Source organism: Typopeltis vanoorti, chromosome 2 (genome assembly GCF_054136105.1).
Source record: "Typopeltis vanoorti isolate ZY-2024b chromosome 2, IOZ_Tvanoo_1.0, whole genome shotgun sequence".
Classification (NCBI taxonomy): Eukaryota; Metazoa; Arthropoda; class Arachnida; order Uropygi; family Thelyphonidae; genus Typopeltis; species Typopeltis vanoorti.
This window is the reverse complement of record NC_143550.1, coordinates 87,990,314-88,006,819: the sequence shown is the minus strand read 5'-3', so window position 1 is coordinate 88,006,819 and position 16,506 is coordinate 87,990,314. Positions and strand designations below refer to the sequence as shown.

The 16,506-nt window shown below is 33.9% G+C and overlaps 1 protein-coding gene across 1 annotated transcript in view; it reads left to right on the top strand.

The window, feature by feature from the left end:
- LOC150109232 (protein SET-like) overlaps positions 1-14,707 on the top strand; it is a 104,206-nt gene extending 89,499 nt beyond the window's left edge. The window contains exons 5-6 of the mRNA XM_090412296.1: positions 8,094-8,188; positions 13,257-14,707. Of these exons, the coding sequence (XP_090268422.1) occupies positions 8,094-8,188; positions 13,257-13,288 (127 nt within the window). The 3' untranslated portion in view covers positions 13,289-14,707. The remainder of the gene's footprint in view (positions 1-8,093; positions 8,189-13,256) is intronic.
- Positions 14,708-16,506: the final 1,799 nt, after the last annotated feature.

Genomic DNA, 16,506 nt, shown 5'->3' with positions numbered 1-16,506 from the left:
CGGGATAAGCATTCATCACCATATGCTTTTTGAAGCATTTAATGCATTTTAGTAAAACTTTTACCAAGTTTAACACAAAAGTCATTCGCAGCTCTCTGTTTGAAACTCATTTTCCGACCATTCGTCACTCATGGCATTATAACTCGGCTTCTAATGAAACAAATGTCAAATAGTTGACAGAACACTAATGAAGGTTGCCGCTTTCAACAACAAAAAGATACACAGGTGGTGCCAACCTGTTTCTTCTATTTTCGAAAAAGTTCGTTTTCTTTTTGGACAGATACCTGGTAATTTTGATATAAAGGTTGAAATGTCAAGTTAAAGTAATTGCTCTTAACACGTGTGTTTTTGTCTCCATAAATTCTACACAATGAATGCTTGACAACCTTGTAATCTTAAAAGAATGAATTGAAATTTCAGATGTTTTGTCCTTATAAGATAATTGTTGGTTTTTGTTAATTAAGGTAGGCTGTGTAACAAAAGTATTATGTTGTTTGAATTTGTAGTTTGAATAATATATTGGCTCTTTCATAGTTAAGTAGTTGATTTGATATTGCATATATTGGTGTTCTGTAAAATTAAAGATTTTTATTTTGTTATGAATTGTTTGAAGACTTGATCTTTTAATGGGTAAATGGTTATTGGTTTAATTTAGAGAGATTAGGATGAGTTTATGTGAGATCCTGGGATATGAATGTGCACAAGCTAAACACACTCAGGTGTTTTCTTTTTTGTTTTGAAATTAAGAGTTTTACACCACTCAAAGTGTGAGGGAGTAAATAAGAAGAAGAAAAATTCTCTCATATATAAATTGCACAGGCACCGACAGAGTAATTAAGAATAGAGTCTTAAGAATAATTTTGTGTACTAGTTAGTATATTTAAATGATTGAGAAAATGAAGAATTCAAAATGTGTTAACTTGAATTATGTTAACACATTTTGAATCACAATTAAAGCAAACTTTAATTGTGATTCTAATGGAAATATTGAATCATTATTTGAAGCTGCATAATTATTTAAAGACGATTGATAGTCAGAGGAATAGATACTTTTAATTTTAAGGTCTAAACTGCAAGGTAAAGCTAAGCATTTCATTCAGAATTCCAGAAGGTTGAGATTAGCTTCTGACTATGCAGCCTTTAAAAGTATTTTCATTGAGGAATTTTCCAAAAGACAAGAACTTGGCCCAAATTTTTGGGAAGTTCACTCATATGTAGAAATGCAAAAAGAATCCGTTTCACAATTTTTTGATTGTGATAGTGAATTTTTGAAATGAACCCCATTTCATCAATGCAGAAATGGATTGAGGACTGAATTAAAAAGGTCAATTACAAACAAGGGATTTTTGATATTAAAAGAGCCCTTGAAGGGAAAATCAAATTTGTGTCCAAACACTACTAAATTTGTTAATGTAATGGATGAATCATGCTTTTCCATTGCATGCAAATAAAGTAATTCGTTGCAAAGCATAAGAAACCACCCTGTAAATCCAGGGTGCTTTCTTCTGGTTAATGTCATGAAATGCAAAACTTTGATGGCCAATTTGAGAAGTTAAAGTATAAATTAGAAACAAAGCAAACGATGATGTTGGTTATTTCAGACACAATAAAATTTTGAAGTCAGTTGCAGAATTTCGGTTACAGTTGGCTTCTTGTGGAAAGGGAAATGCAAGTGCAAGTTTGGTTAATGAGCAAAGGATACCACAAAAAAGCAAATAGGTAGATTTAAAACTATTAAATGTTTTAAATGTGAGAAACTAGGTCACATATCTAGATGTTATTTATTAGGCTTACCTAAATCTAAATCTTCAAGTGGCCAAAGCAGCACATATAAAAATTCTCAATCTTTAAATGTTGTGCAAAATATGCCTAGAATAGAAATGAAGAATTCCAAATCTTAAGTCTCAGTCTTATTGTAAAACTTTAACAACTCTAGATCTAGCAGATTTGAAACCTTTAAATTTGACGAATATCAAAATCGCAGGCCGTCTTGCAAAGTGATTTTTGACACGTTTGCTGCCAACTACGAGTATACTTGTAGTTGGTATATAAGCCTCAAAAGCCAACTACGAATATACTTGTATGTCGATTACCGACCTCCTATGCCAAGCATGAGTTAACCCGTAGTATAAGCACGTTAATTTGGACCCTTGGCTTCTGAATAAAACAGGGGGGGCTTGGTAAAAGAAAAATTATTTCAGCAAAAGTATAGTATATTATAAGAGGTATTGTTGCATAAACTGTGTATTTATTAATGCAAATAAACAATTTTTTGAAGTTTTTTCAACATATACATATATTTATATACGATGTATTATCATCTGAATCATCACTAGCGTCATCTATAGGATTATAATCATCTTTGGAATCTAAACCAAATAATTCATTCCATTCATCATCGCTCAAATTAGCATAAGCTTCTAATTCTTCATCAGTAAGCTTTCTTTTACTGGCCATGGCACAATTCAAGGTTTTTATTTAGATAATTTTAAGTAATTGTAAGACTAGATGCAATAAAGCTTACTGCACTGAATGCTGCACGTCACTGACTCTGAACTCAAGTTACACAGTCGTCAGCGCATGTAAGACATAGGTGGGGGGGCGGTGATATGAGATTACTTGTAGTTAGCGTATGAAACAAAATTCTGTCTGATAAGCCAGCTACGAGATAACTCATACTGACCTTGTAGAAGTGAAAGTGCTTGACGTGCGGTAACAAACTATGCCCGAGGAGCGTGGCAGCGAACGTGTTAATACTAGAGCACACGCTTCAGTGATAAGTGTGCTCTAGTACTAGTATGAAAAACTGCCAGTGAAAAGCTTGGCAGTTTTTCACACTTTTAAGGGAAAGGTTAATATCTATGTTCAATATTTGGATAATGGGATAAAACTGAAAGCCATATTTAACCAGGATTACCTGCTGCACAGAAAATCTGAGAAATATTCTTTCCTGGTTTTTCTCTTACTGTTTTCATGAGTTGTTTGTCTCCCAAGTGATTTTACTAATTTAATGTTGTTTTAGGTGAAGTATTCTTGACTCTTCATGGTTGTAATTATTCATCTGGAATATTGCTTAGCTAAACTTCGTTCACTACATGTGGAGGTTTACATTCATCTTCCCTTTCATTATCGCAACGTATTAACTAACTAAATACTAACAATTTCCTGTAAGCACACATACAACTCTCTGTTTTAAGGTTTTAAGACATTAACAAAATTGTGCTTACTTACATTGACTCTTATGAACACAGTTCAATCAATTTGAACAAACCCCAGCTAGTTTAGCTTGATGTTGCATTTCTTCCTGGGTACTGGCTGTTGCTGCCTGCCTGGACAATCCTGGCGGTTCTGCTGTGTTTTCCGGGAAAGCTCAGGTTGATTTTCTGTTGGGAACTGCCGGAGTCAGCACTGTGTCTAACAGTTAACTACACTCTCATAGCACGTCCTTGCATCCACAGGAAATTCATCGAAATATGCACCCCCCCCCCCCCCCCCCCCCCCCCCCAAGATTATGTACCTGAAACCAAAATCTGGAGACAACAAAAACCGAGAGAGCCTTGCTGGTCTGTCTTAGTCCTCTTTTGTATTGTCGTTAACCCTTTGTTCTCCATGATGTAGTTTCCAGGATTACCTGCCAACACTATGACGTCGCTTCGGCTCTCTCCGTTCTTGAGTGCATATTTCTATGTTCGCAAGACCTTTTGAACTTTTATTTTTACTTTGTCATTTCTATAATCTGGGTTAATCCCTTACTTTCCATTTTACATATACTTCTATGTACATTAAATTATGCATTTTAACAGTAGAAGTATCACATTCATTTTATTACATTATAATTTCTGTTTTCTAAATGTTCGGAAACCTCTGTAAAATCGATTTCGAAAAATTAATAAAATTTTTTGTGAGAGATTTTACACCTGTCTTTTGTTATGGGTAATGATGTGGAGCTAGGTGAATGTACCTGCTAGTGAAGGAAGGTTTCCTGTAAATTTAAAATTCAGTATTGCCAGCATGGATTATTAAAGTATTTAGAAAGGGAGGATATCTTCCACGTGTTTCTATAAACAATAAACACATCTAGTTACAGATCTTTACACTAAAGATTATTGGATTATTAAGGTATCCAGAGAGGAAATACTGTTGTTAGGCTCATGTTCAGTAGGAAACTTGCAATTCTATATTTGTCTAAAAATTGAAGCAACAATTCCTCTTCAGGATTGAATTGATTGTGAAAATATCATCTACAAAACACAGCCAGATATGTGGTTGAGGAAAAAATGGTAATGAAAAGCTGGTGAAATAGGGACTGCTGGCTGTTCCTTCTATTTCCTTGTATAATGTGAATTATCCTACATGAAAGTTAAGCAAACAATGTTCTCATGGAAATCATCTCACAAAAATTGTAGTTTCCTGGAGCTATATGTTTGTGAATACGGAAACCACGTTGAAGGAAACAAATTTCACTGTCCAAGCTTAGTGAAGTCAATATTGTTTAATATAAGAATTATATCAATAATAATAAGTTGAGCTAATGCAATCAACTATTGGACCTAATGGATAACCAGTTTTGGGTACTTTAGTCAAGTCGTAGATACGTTGGGGATAAGCATGATAATTCACAATTTTTTCCAGTTGTGTTAGCATCTTAAGGAAAATGTCTCATCCATTCATTTCTAATTTAACTCTCAGTTGAATCTCAAGGAAGGAAACCTTCCTTCACTGGCAGGTAAATGCATCTGGTGGCTTCACATCGCCCATCACATAAGACAGGTATTATGATGAATCTCACTTGGCAGGTAAATGCATCTGGTGGCTTCACATCGCCCATCACATAAGACAGGTATTATGATGAATCTCACTCACACAAATTTCTTTCCATTAGAAATATTCAATAAAATAAGAATCACTTTGTCATCTAATGAGTATAATGAAACCACTATCCAGAAAAGTAACACCCTACATCCAAACTGCAATATTGATGTTAAAGGATTTTCATATTCTACTTTAAGGCACAAAAGTTATCTTCCTTCCTACCATGTACGAAGGATAAATTACCACCTCTATCCTTACCTGGTGATTATCAAGTGCCTATTCCTGTTGACTTTGCTACTTTGGAACTGACTAGCCATTCTGTTAAGGTCAGTATTCAAGAACATAAATTTATCTTGCCATCTCACAGCTATCTATCACATTCATTTCTGTAGCAATCTGAAGTTTAGTGTGGATATGCGCTGCTGTCAGTTGGCTGATTAAAACCCACTGAAATGTTTCGACAGACTTATGTGTTCGTCGAACATGTTGTTTATTATTTTAACGGTATAATAGAACACAGAAACTAAGTAAATAATTAATTTACTAACTTGATGTTGATATTTCGCTGGTGTTATAACCAGCATCTTCAGAGCACAAAAACACTGTTTGTCACAATACGCGAGACTAAAACAACATGGTGTACTTAAACAAAATTGTAGCAGCAACACAAAGACTAGAGTCCTGATTTTGGCACCCTCTATCTGGAAAAAAAAAAAAAAAAAAAACAGCTATCATATATTACTAGAGTCCTAGAAAAGTGCTAGTTTTTTCTTAATATGACTGTCTCCCAGACCTTCGGCAAGTTAATACAGCCATATTTGTTGAGATTTGGAGTGTGTTTTAGGGCTTCTGTTGCCTCTAAGAACAATCTCTCTGATTTATACGGGTTTCTGTGTAGTACTTTTGTGTTTTTCCAGTTGATCCTGTGTGCAGGGGTATCCAGTGCATGGTCTGCTAGGCCCGACTTCCCATAATGATAATTCCGGACGTATCTTTTATGTTCGCTGATGCGGATGTTCACAGTTCTTCCTGTTTGACCGTAGTAGGCTTGATTGCATGAGCAGGGTACTTGGTAGACTCCTGGATGTGATAAAGGAGGAATGCTATCCTTGGGTGAGCAGATGAGGTTGCGTCGGTGATATTCTCTAAGATCTGCAAAAAGTTCCGTATTTAGAATATTATGCAGTGATTCTCGTAATGCACTGATGGTTGCATTTGCTTTTGTTAATTCCAGGCGAGTGGAAAAACAAGCAATCAATACAGCCAATCTCAAACCAACACTTTGGCTATGCTATGTTGATGATGTGCTTGCTATTTGGCCACATGGCCCTGAGACATTGAAAACATTCTTAGCACATTTAAATAGCCATCCAAAAATCCACTTTACTATGGAACTGGAAACCAACAACTGTCTGCCCGTCCTGGATACACTCATCACACGTCTCCCAGATGGTTCCTTATCATTTTCAGTTTTTAGAAAACCCACACATACAGGCAGATACTTACACAAACAATCACACTATCATCCTTCTCAACAATATGGCATATTAAAAATGCTAACCCATAGAGCGAGAGCAATCTGTTCCAGTGACAAGGCTCTGACTGCTGAACTGACTCACTTACGCCACACCTTCTTGGCCAACGGCTACAATCCACATAAAATAAACAAAATACTAAACACTCCTAAGAAACCCCTCCCACCATCCACCACAGAGAACTACAACAAAATAGTCACCATCCGTTACATTAAAGGCACATCCGAAAAGATCTCAAGAATTCTCAATAAACATAAACTACGCACTACATTCAGACCATGTAGCAAATTAGCCACCCTCATCCGCTCACCCAAGGATAGCATTCCTCCTTTATCACATCCAGGAGTCTACCAAGTACCCTGCTCATGCAATCAAGCCTACTATGGTCAAACAGGAAGAACTGTGAACATCCGCATCAGCGAACATAAAAGATACGTCCGGAATTATCATTATGGGAAGTCGAGCCTAGCAGACCATGCACTGGATGCCCCTGCACACAGGATCAACTGGAAAAACACAAAAGTACTACACAGAAACCCGTATAAGTCAGAGAGATTGTTCTTAGAGGCGACAGAAGCCCTAAAACACACTCCAAATCTCAACAAATGTGGTTGTATTAACTTGCCGAAGATCTGGGAGACAGTCATATTAAGAAAAAACTAGCACTTTTCTAGGACTCTAGTAATATATGATAGCTTTTTTTTTTTTCAGATAGAGGGCACCAAAATCAGGACTCTAGTCTTTGTGTTGCTGCTACAGTTTTGTTTAAGTACACAATGTTGTTTTAGTCTTGCGTATTGTGACAAACAGTGTTTTTGTTCTCTGAAGATGCTGGTTATAACACCAACGAAATATCAGCATCAAGTTAATAAATTAATTATTTACTTAGTTTCTGTGTTCTATTATACCGTTAAAATAATAAACAACCACTGAAAGGTTGCTTTTTCTTAGATTGACCAAACTTTTAAAATTTTCAAGCAGAATTATATAATGCATTGTACAGCTTTTTTTCCTTTTTCCTGCATGAATAAAAGAAAAGTAGTCTGTACATATTTCTGTAATTGCTATTTGAAACATAATTTTTATTGAATTAGCTCTTGTATCAAAATGTTGAAGTGTCTTGTTCCATTCCCCCCCCCCCCCCCCCCAAAAAAAAATCTTAATTATTATTAACCTCCAAGGAGTCAATGACTGATTGTGGGAGGCCACACACCTTTTCTTACACCCATTCACGCTAGATGTACTTGCTGCTCTTTGAAAGAAAAATCTAGCTGTTACCTTTTTGTGACTTCCACCTTCCATATGATGAAAAATTTTATCAACTGTGATACCCTATAATGCTCTCACAAAAGTTTATAGACCTATCATATTATCACTCTTTCTCCTCACCTATTTATACTACATAATTCCAACATCATCTTTGGAACTGAGGAGACCAAATCTGCACACAGTTGCAGTCTTATAAAGAGGCAAACATAAGTAATGAAAACATTTTAATGCCTTCATTGCTCATTACTGTCTTTTGTTGGGGCCATGGGGAGATTTGTTTTTCTAGGAAATATCTACTTTTAAATATGTAAAATGTGCTAGTTGTTTCATTGCTCCCTAATGTTTATTGAAATTTTTGATAATAGGGAATAAAACAATCCCATATAAACTCTGTTCGTTTTGGATGCAGTTAATGAATATGATTTAAAATGCCTAGTTGAAATACTTATGAAGCTATTTCCATGAATTTATTTCTAGTGAGGATGAAGAGGTAGATGATTCAATAGTAGTTGTTGAAGAAGAAGGTGAGGGAGAAGATGAGGAAGAGGAGGGAGAAGGAGAGGAAGAAGCAGGTAGTTAATTATTAATGTTATTTATTTTTAATTATTTTAAAACATTTGTTCATTAATTAAAAATCCACATGAAGTTCCATTTCATAATTAACATTAGTATGGTTTAAAAAAAATAATAATAATGCTACTCCTTTATTACCCCCCACAGTTAAATCTTATTATATTAGAGGTAAATATTTCCTTTTTTTTTTTTTTTTTGAATAAAAAATGTTTCAAAATTATTGCATTTTTTATTTAGATATCCTGTATTTTGCATTTGCTGAAATTACATTTACAGTCAGCTCAATATAGCACACTCACATTTAAGGAACCAAAGGAGTAGGCTTGTCTTTGTGAATTTCCTTTAATACTTTTGGCTAGGCTATCTGCAATAATTTGTTACAGTGTGTGTGTCGAGTGGGTTTGCTATAGTAGCAGTTATCATCCCAAGAGTTGACTATGTTATGACAGCTTATCGTAGGTGTCTCAAGTCATATCAAGTCCTATCAAATCAATATCAAATCATACATTTGATATTAAATGCCAAACCACCCTCCTTCAATTACTGATTTTCTACTCATGAATAAATTACAGCATCAACTGTCTAAAGTCCCATTCTACTAATCATACATATTTAGTGTTTTCCTTTGTATCTTTCCTTATGACAATTTATCAAAATTGTCATAAGGAAAAATTTTAGTTTTGCCACCACTATATTTCTGTTCAATACCTATTCTAGCTACCTTTACACATTTTCAGGCTTCTAATAAGTTTTTCTCTAGTACTATGTTCTGTTTACATTTCCTCGTTGATATTTTATACCACTGAACAGTTTTTCAACTCATCTAATACTTTTTCAGAGAAATTATTCTTTGAAAAAGGCACAGGAATATTCTTGGTTTCAGTTTTTATATCGCCTGGATGGTTTTTTTATTCCATATCTGGTTTTTTTTTTTTTTTTTTTTTTTTTTTTTTTTTTTTTTTTTTTTTTTACATGCTTAAGTGATGTCAAATAAAGAATTTGTATGAATGTTACAAAATGTTTTTCCAAAAACATTTTGTAACATTCATACTGTTTATTTTTTATATTCTTTCCAAAATTTTTTCTGGCTTTTGTCCCACAACTTTTACCCAATCAGCTTTTCTACATGTTTTTTGATATTCTTGTGTTAAGAAATTGTGGAGTGTAACTAGGCCATGTGGCCAAATGGAGAACACATCGTCAACTTAGTGTAACCAGACAATGGATTTGTGTGAGGCAGAGTTTAAGGCTTTTTCTTCAGAGGTCTCCATAAAGAAGTTGCCCATAGATGGGGTGAGTGGAGAACCCATGGTAGTCCCCTCTATCTTTTGTAGAATTTTCCTTGCCAAACAAAATTGCTTGGGTTTATGATGAACTGAAATAGGGCTAAGATATCAGGAGGAAATGAGGCTAAGGTATGTTTGGATGGGACATTGATGAATAAAGAGGACACATCGAAACTGACCATTATGTCAGTGTGTTGGAGTGTGACATTTAAAGTTTTTTATAATTAATATTTTAGTATATGTTGACATTTCCAGAAAACTTAAAAGCTATATGTAACCAATATATAAGAATTGCAGTCATCCATGGAGATTCCATTGCTTGTGAGGCCTGTCAATATGGCAAGTTGAAGCTGAAGATATCCACACAACTGAATCGAATAGCCTTTTTAGAATGGTGCCAGGATAACAATGTGATCTCTAACTGTGTCTACGTTCTCCTAGGCGATGAAGCTATCTGTGCACTAGAAGAAGAGCTTGCTTCAACACTGAAAACCAACCTTTGGACAATTCTTTCCAACATCTCAAACCCTTCAGCAGACAGAGAATTTCAAAGTTTTTAAAAAAAAAAAAAAAAAAAAAAACCTGCTTCCAAACCTCAGCTAACCTCCTAACACAATAATAAACTTATCTTTCCTTACCCCGAAGCTGGAAGCAATTAGCACACTCGCACGTGACCATACAAGTAGAACAGGATATCCGCAGCTTTCTCATCGATATTGCCAACAGCATCAGACTGGATGTAGCCTGTGTTCTCACCCAAGCTTAACCACCAAAACGCAACATATCGAAAAAAGAATTTGAAGCTCTACAAGAGATTAAAAGCAACAACAGAATAATAATAACCAAAGCAGATAAGGTAAATGCCACAGTGGTTTTTAGATTAATCAGATTACTTAGGTAAGATTGCCTCTTTACTTCTAGATCATTCTACCTACCTCCCTATAAACTATGATCCCACCAACACACTAATCAGAACACTCCATAGGCTCCTTAAAAAGGTTACCTCTTGGCCTGTAGAAGTTACAGACTAAAACCTTTTAACTCTAGACCCCCCACCCAGATATACGGACTACCAAAAATCCATAAAGACAGTGTGCCATTACACTCCATTGTGGATGGCATTGGTTCACCCACATACTTATTAACCATTTAACCAAAGTGCTCCACAATATACTGACATAATGGTCAGTTTTGATGTCTCCTCCTTATTCACCATTGTCCCACTCAAAGACATTGACCTCATCCAGTGGTGAGCTATAAGGGGCTCACGCGAGCCCCTTGTTCTTCTTGTTTACTTTTTTATTATTTTTTTTAAACATATTAGCGACAAACTCATACGGTAACCTAACAAAAATTAGTCTATTCGGCAGTGTATAGATTATTTGGAATTGTTGTTTCAAAAACTCCTCTATAACGAATGCATCCGAGTTTGGAAATAAAATAAGCGCATGCGCTATCTTTACCCTTCTTGTAGCCAATTGTATGGTGAAACCAGTAGCCAATCAAATGTTTTGTAAAAGATTTCATTCTTATTATATTTTGATAGTTAAAAAATGTTTTTCTCGTGTAAGATAAATTAACAAAGTTGATTGTGTACAAATATTTCATGTTTAGATCATGGATTGTTTTGAGTTCATCTATTGTTTCTGTTAGTTTTGATCCAAGATATATGAAGTTGTCTACTTGTTCTATTTGTTCTCCATTATATTTGTTTAAAAATGATAGCCTTGAGAGGTTGATTGTCCTCTCATACTTTTTGATTGGAATTTATACACAAGCTGTATTAATAAAAGTTTTTGTTTGAAATGCGGCTTTTTTTTTTCTCGACGATGCATGAGCCCTTTGTTAAAATTTCCATAGCTCACCGTTGACTTCATCCAAGCCATATTTCCTCCCAATAACTCATCCCTATTTCAGTTCATCATGAACTCAGGCTTTCGTTTGGCAAGGAAAATTCTACAAACAGATAAAGGGGACTGCCATGGGTTCTCCACTCTCCCCACCCCTGACCAACTTCTTTATGGAGACCTTTGAAGAAAAAGCTTTAAACTTTGCACCAAATAAACCCACTGTCTGGCTACACTACGTTGATGATGTGTTCTTCATTTGGCTATGACCTGAATACACTACACAATTTCTTAACACACGAATATCAAAAAACGTAAAAAAGCCGAGTGGGTAAAAGTTGTGGGACAAAAGCCCAAAAAAATTTGGGAAGAATATAGAAATTAAATATTATGAATGTTACAAAATGTTTTTGGACATCACTAAAGCATGGAAATATAAAATAGGAAATATTGAGATTAGTTCTTTACACTGTATCAGTGGCCTTCAAACTTGAAAATCAGTATTGACCCCATTAATAAATGTTTCATGTAATTCAGTTTATTTGAACAAAAGTTATGATTAATGTTGCAATTATCATCATCATCATCAAATTCCTGCCATGTACCCTCAAGGGGTGTACAGGATATGATACTACATGAAAAAATTACATCATTACTAACTTCCTATCTACAATTTTCCTCCAAATCAGTCTGTTACTTGTCAAGACTGCAACATTATCAGATCTTATATTTCTATCGTCTAAGGCACTTTGTACCGTATCAATCCACCTATATCTTGGTCTTCCTCTGGGTCGTTTTCCTGCCAACCTGGCAGAGAACACTTGTTTTGCTAATCTTTCATCTCCCATTCTATTTAAGTGACCATACCATCTGAGATTAGCTCTGCTAACGCATTCCTAATTACAACATGACATGTTGCAATTAATACAGTGTAAACATACTCCATTTTATAAATGAAGTAATGAATCCATTTATTGCTTAGTAACTAAATAATAATAAATTTATTGAATACATATAAATAAATTTTATTATAACATGATTAACAAATTATATGAAAAATGATTGTTTGGGCTTATTGATGCCAGTTGTAAGCACATTTCTGGTTCTGCATCCATTTTATTCCTGTGTTTTGTTTTTGTTGCTGTATGTATGTGTGGAAAAAAATTTTTCTTGTATAAATAAGTTGTGACAAAAGGCTATGTTCTTTGTTGCATGATCAGACACTTCAGGATATTCACTGTAAATTTCACTGCAACCAAAAATCAAGAAGTTCTTTGTATGTACTTAATTTTTGAGGTCAAATTTGTAGATATATGAATTGTTCCCACTCTTTCATTGATAAATTTTCATTTTGACAATGATTAAATGAGTTTTTTTTTTTTTTTAATCCAGTCATGATTCTATTTGTTCTGGAAAACATTCTGTAATAGTCTTTTGCAAAGTCAAAAAATGCTCTATTGTGTATTCTTAAATAATTTTATGAAGACTCAGATAATTTTTAACAAGAAGTAACTTTTCAAAACAGTTTAAATAATTTTTTCGTATGCATGAAATCCATAAATTGAATTTCAGAATCAGTGTATTATTACAGAAAATATATCTGTAAGGTATGCCATAATCTCAATTCAGATTAATTCCTATTAATCTGAAATATATCAGATTAATAGGAATTTGGGATTCCTTACCACAGTTGGAATATCATTTCTCTGTATGGATGATGTTATCCTGTTAAATAAATCATCTGCAGTAACATTATTCAGGAGCTTTTAACCAAATAATTGGTTATGAAAATCAGCAATTAAGACAACAGTTGACATTGGGGCAAAGGAAATATGTGCATAGATAATAGAATAGGACTAACATAGAGATTTAATAAATAAGCTTATCAAATTACTTTATCAGTTTAATTATTTCCCCAAATATATCTTTTGCAGGGGAATTGGAAGAAGGTGAAGGTGATGAATGAACTGCTGCATCAGAAGCTGCCACCATTCAGCACGGTCCATCACTTACCTGTTGTTTGTAGCCGGGGGCCACACATCTTTAGTTGTAGAGTTTTGTTCATGAGGATAACTGTAGGCAACAGCATCAAATTTGTGTTACATTTTCTGATTTGTTTTGCATATAATGCACTGTCTTTTTTTTTTTTTTTTTTTTGTGTATGTGTGCGCGCATGTTAAACTTTGTGTTGATTTTCAGATTGTTTTTTATTTTTCAGCAATTTCCTTTCAAAATAATACCTTTATAAAATTTTAGAGTTGAATATAAGAATATTCACATCTAATGTTGTCATCACTGTCACAAGTCTACTTTTTAATTTCTGTGTAAAATTCACAAGAACATCAACGAAGTTGAAATGTCTTTGTTCATACGCTGATTGTTTTGAAGGTCATTTAACATCGTTAGTATTATGTATATATAAAAAAAAGTGTGAAAAATTGTATAAATTGTAACTGCATGATTTAATCCTATCATTGAAACAAAATGGTATGTTGTTGCTTAAAGTTCAATCCTCGTCAGCTGTACATTAATGTATACCATACTGTGCTTTTTCTCCCCCTCATTAAAATATTCTCAAACACACGGGACGCTAGAAATATCAGGTTGCGGTTCCATATTTTCAGTTCTAACTGAAAATCATCTTTTAATGGAATGATGGATTTTGAAAGTAGTCAGTTTCATGTCAAGTGCTTTGTAGAATTATGTCAGTGTAAATACAAGTGTTTGTACATTTTATTTTGAATTATTTTCATGGTATCAAATTTGATTGAGCATTTTTATGAACATTCCTTGTGTAGTTAATGACAGTTGCAGTTTTAATGAAGCATTTGAATTTCAATTATCTATACACATTTTCACTTAATATTACACACAATACATATGAGAAACTGAAACTTTGGAACCGTACATTTCATTTAAGCATTCTGTACATGGCTGAATGAATGTATATTGTCTTAGCAGTCATCTATTACTGTGATCCCATCTGTGTAGAATCTGATGTTTTTTGAATTATTCTGTGCATTGTATCTTACTGGGAGTGGAATGTGAGTTAGTCTGTAGCAGCATTTAATGTCTTATCACACACTTCTGTATGATCAATCATTTTTAAGGGAACCATATCGCATCTGAGCAATCAAAACAGTGAAATTATCTTATGTTCACTGCATTACATTCTCTAATAGTGTGAGCTCTGCTGTCAGATGTATGTTGTGTGGTATGCTACAGAAATGGAATTCAAAGGGGAGGGTTTACATCATCATACATGCTTCATTTTCATCAGTTTGCTTTTCTCAAATTTTATGTATGCTTAAAGTGTGTTGCCCTGGGAAGAGCTGTGTACACGGAAATGTATTTCCAATTCCTAGTAAACTTTGTAAAACCTTTCTTATTAATTGTGTCTTTTTCTGCCCATTTCTCCTACAGAGTAGCAAAATAATCCTACAAATTCTTTATTAAGGACAGTATTTCAAAAAATAATATATTGCACTGAAAAAATGTTCCATGCGTGGAAATTTTTCTTAAAATGATCTTGATTTCCTTAAAAGGGGGATACGTGCGTGCACACACACACTCATTCACTTTTACAACTCTAAATCAGTAGTAACAACACGTATATAATGTGTTTCTCTTCAGCACTTCCTTCCTATACAGAAATAAGTAGGTGAAGTATTTCAAATATGTAATGTTCTTGGAAATGTAATGGAAATTACTTCCTCTTTAAGCATCACAATAATTGTCTTATTTTTGCTAATCAATTTTTGGGTATCATTCAACTATCATCAGGAATTTTTTTAATACAATTTATGTTGAAGTCTCTGACTTGATGCTTTCAACCATTTAATAAGGTGCAGCCTCTGGAAATTCCAGTGTCTCAGATTTTGATAAATAAAAAGTTTTATCTGAAATAGAGGAGGATGTTATTAAAAAAAAAAAAAAAGAGTGCCACCCACTGTTTTGTATATTGTCAGTTATTTCAAACTCTGGCCCTGATCAGTATTGAAAATGTAATATCGTAGCAAATTGCAATTTCATTCCTAAGTTGTTCATTTTTTATAATATCTGACCTTTGGCATTTTAATAGATATAAATTTACCGAAGTCTGATAGTTTTGTTAAACGTGTACAGTAGATCTGTAATTATTTAGATCTCTGTTAACTTTTGCATATGAAGGAAAATCTTATAAATAATCAATATATACACACACACACACACACGCAGTTCAGAAGTGTGAAAACTTGCTTAAGAATAGCATTACTTCCCTAAACAGCAGGCATTCATAACTCACAAGAGACTATATATCTGAAGTCAGATTTTTATTATTTAATTACATTCCTGACCCTATATTTTCTGATTGCTTAGGTAAACATTTATGAAAAATTAAGTTAATTGTTCGATTAAATTCTGTTGTAAATATTCTGTTTAGTGAACTCATAGCAATCAAAGGAGTAGTTTATTATAATTGTGAAGCTAGCTTTGCTATAATTTAGTATTCATGCAATAGAAACTTTTTTTCTAGTAGTTTGTTATAGTTAGCTCACTATAATGGCGTTTGCAGTAGAGTTGTTACTGTCATTCTTAAAAATCTAATTGAAGATTATCTTTATTATAAGTTATTGCTCATTCTAATTACTATAGCCCATACCTTAATGTTACTTTTTAATTTAATTAAATGTTGACATATCAGAAAGTGGTGTATTTGTTGGTTTCTAATCTCAGCAATTCTTTTCCCCTTCCCCCACTTTTAGTAATTATTACTGTTGATGTTTTCTACAAAGCTGCTTTGCTTCATCTTTTATTTCATTGCATTAGTGTGACTTGTGCTGCTGGTGTTGGAATTTTCATTCACAATTATGATCATGCAGTGTAAAAACTTTTAAATGATATACAAAGGATCTGAAGATTGTTATAGAATGTTTGTTTTGAAGAGGGAAAAATACTTCATGGAATTTGCAGTTATTGGTTATGAGGTGAAGGCATTCTTGGCAGAGTAGATTGATAAATGAGTAGCTAATTGCTAATGGATATGTGACCTAATCATTATAATGCAGCAAAGTTCAATCTGGCTGAAGCAAACATATCCTCTTTAGTAGCCCTGGGTGGGTGGGTGTGCACCAGGCTTGGAGGATACCAGTAGGGTGGACAAGGTGCAATACATTTCATTTACTGGGAAAGGCAAAACCTCTA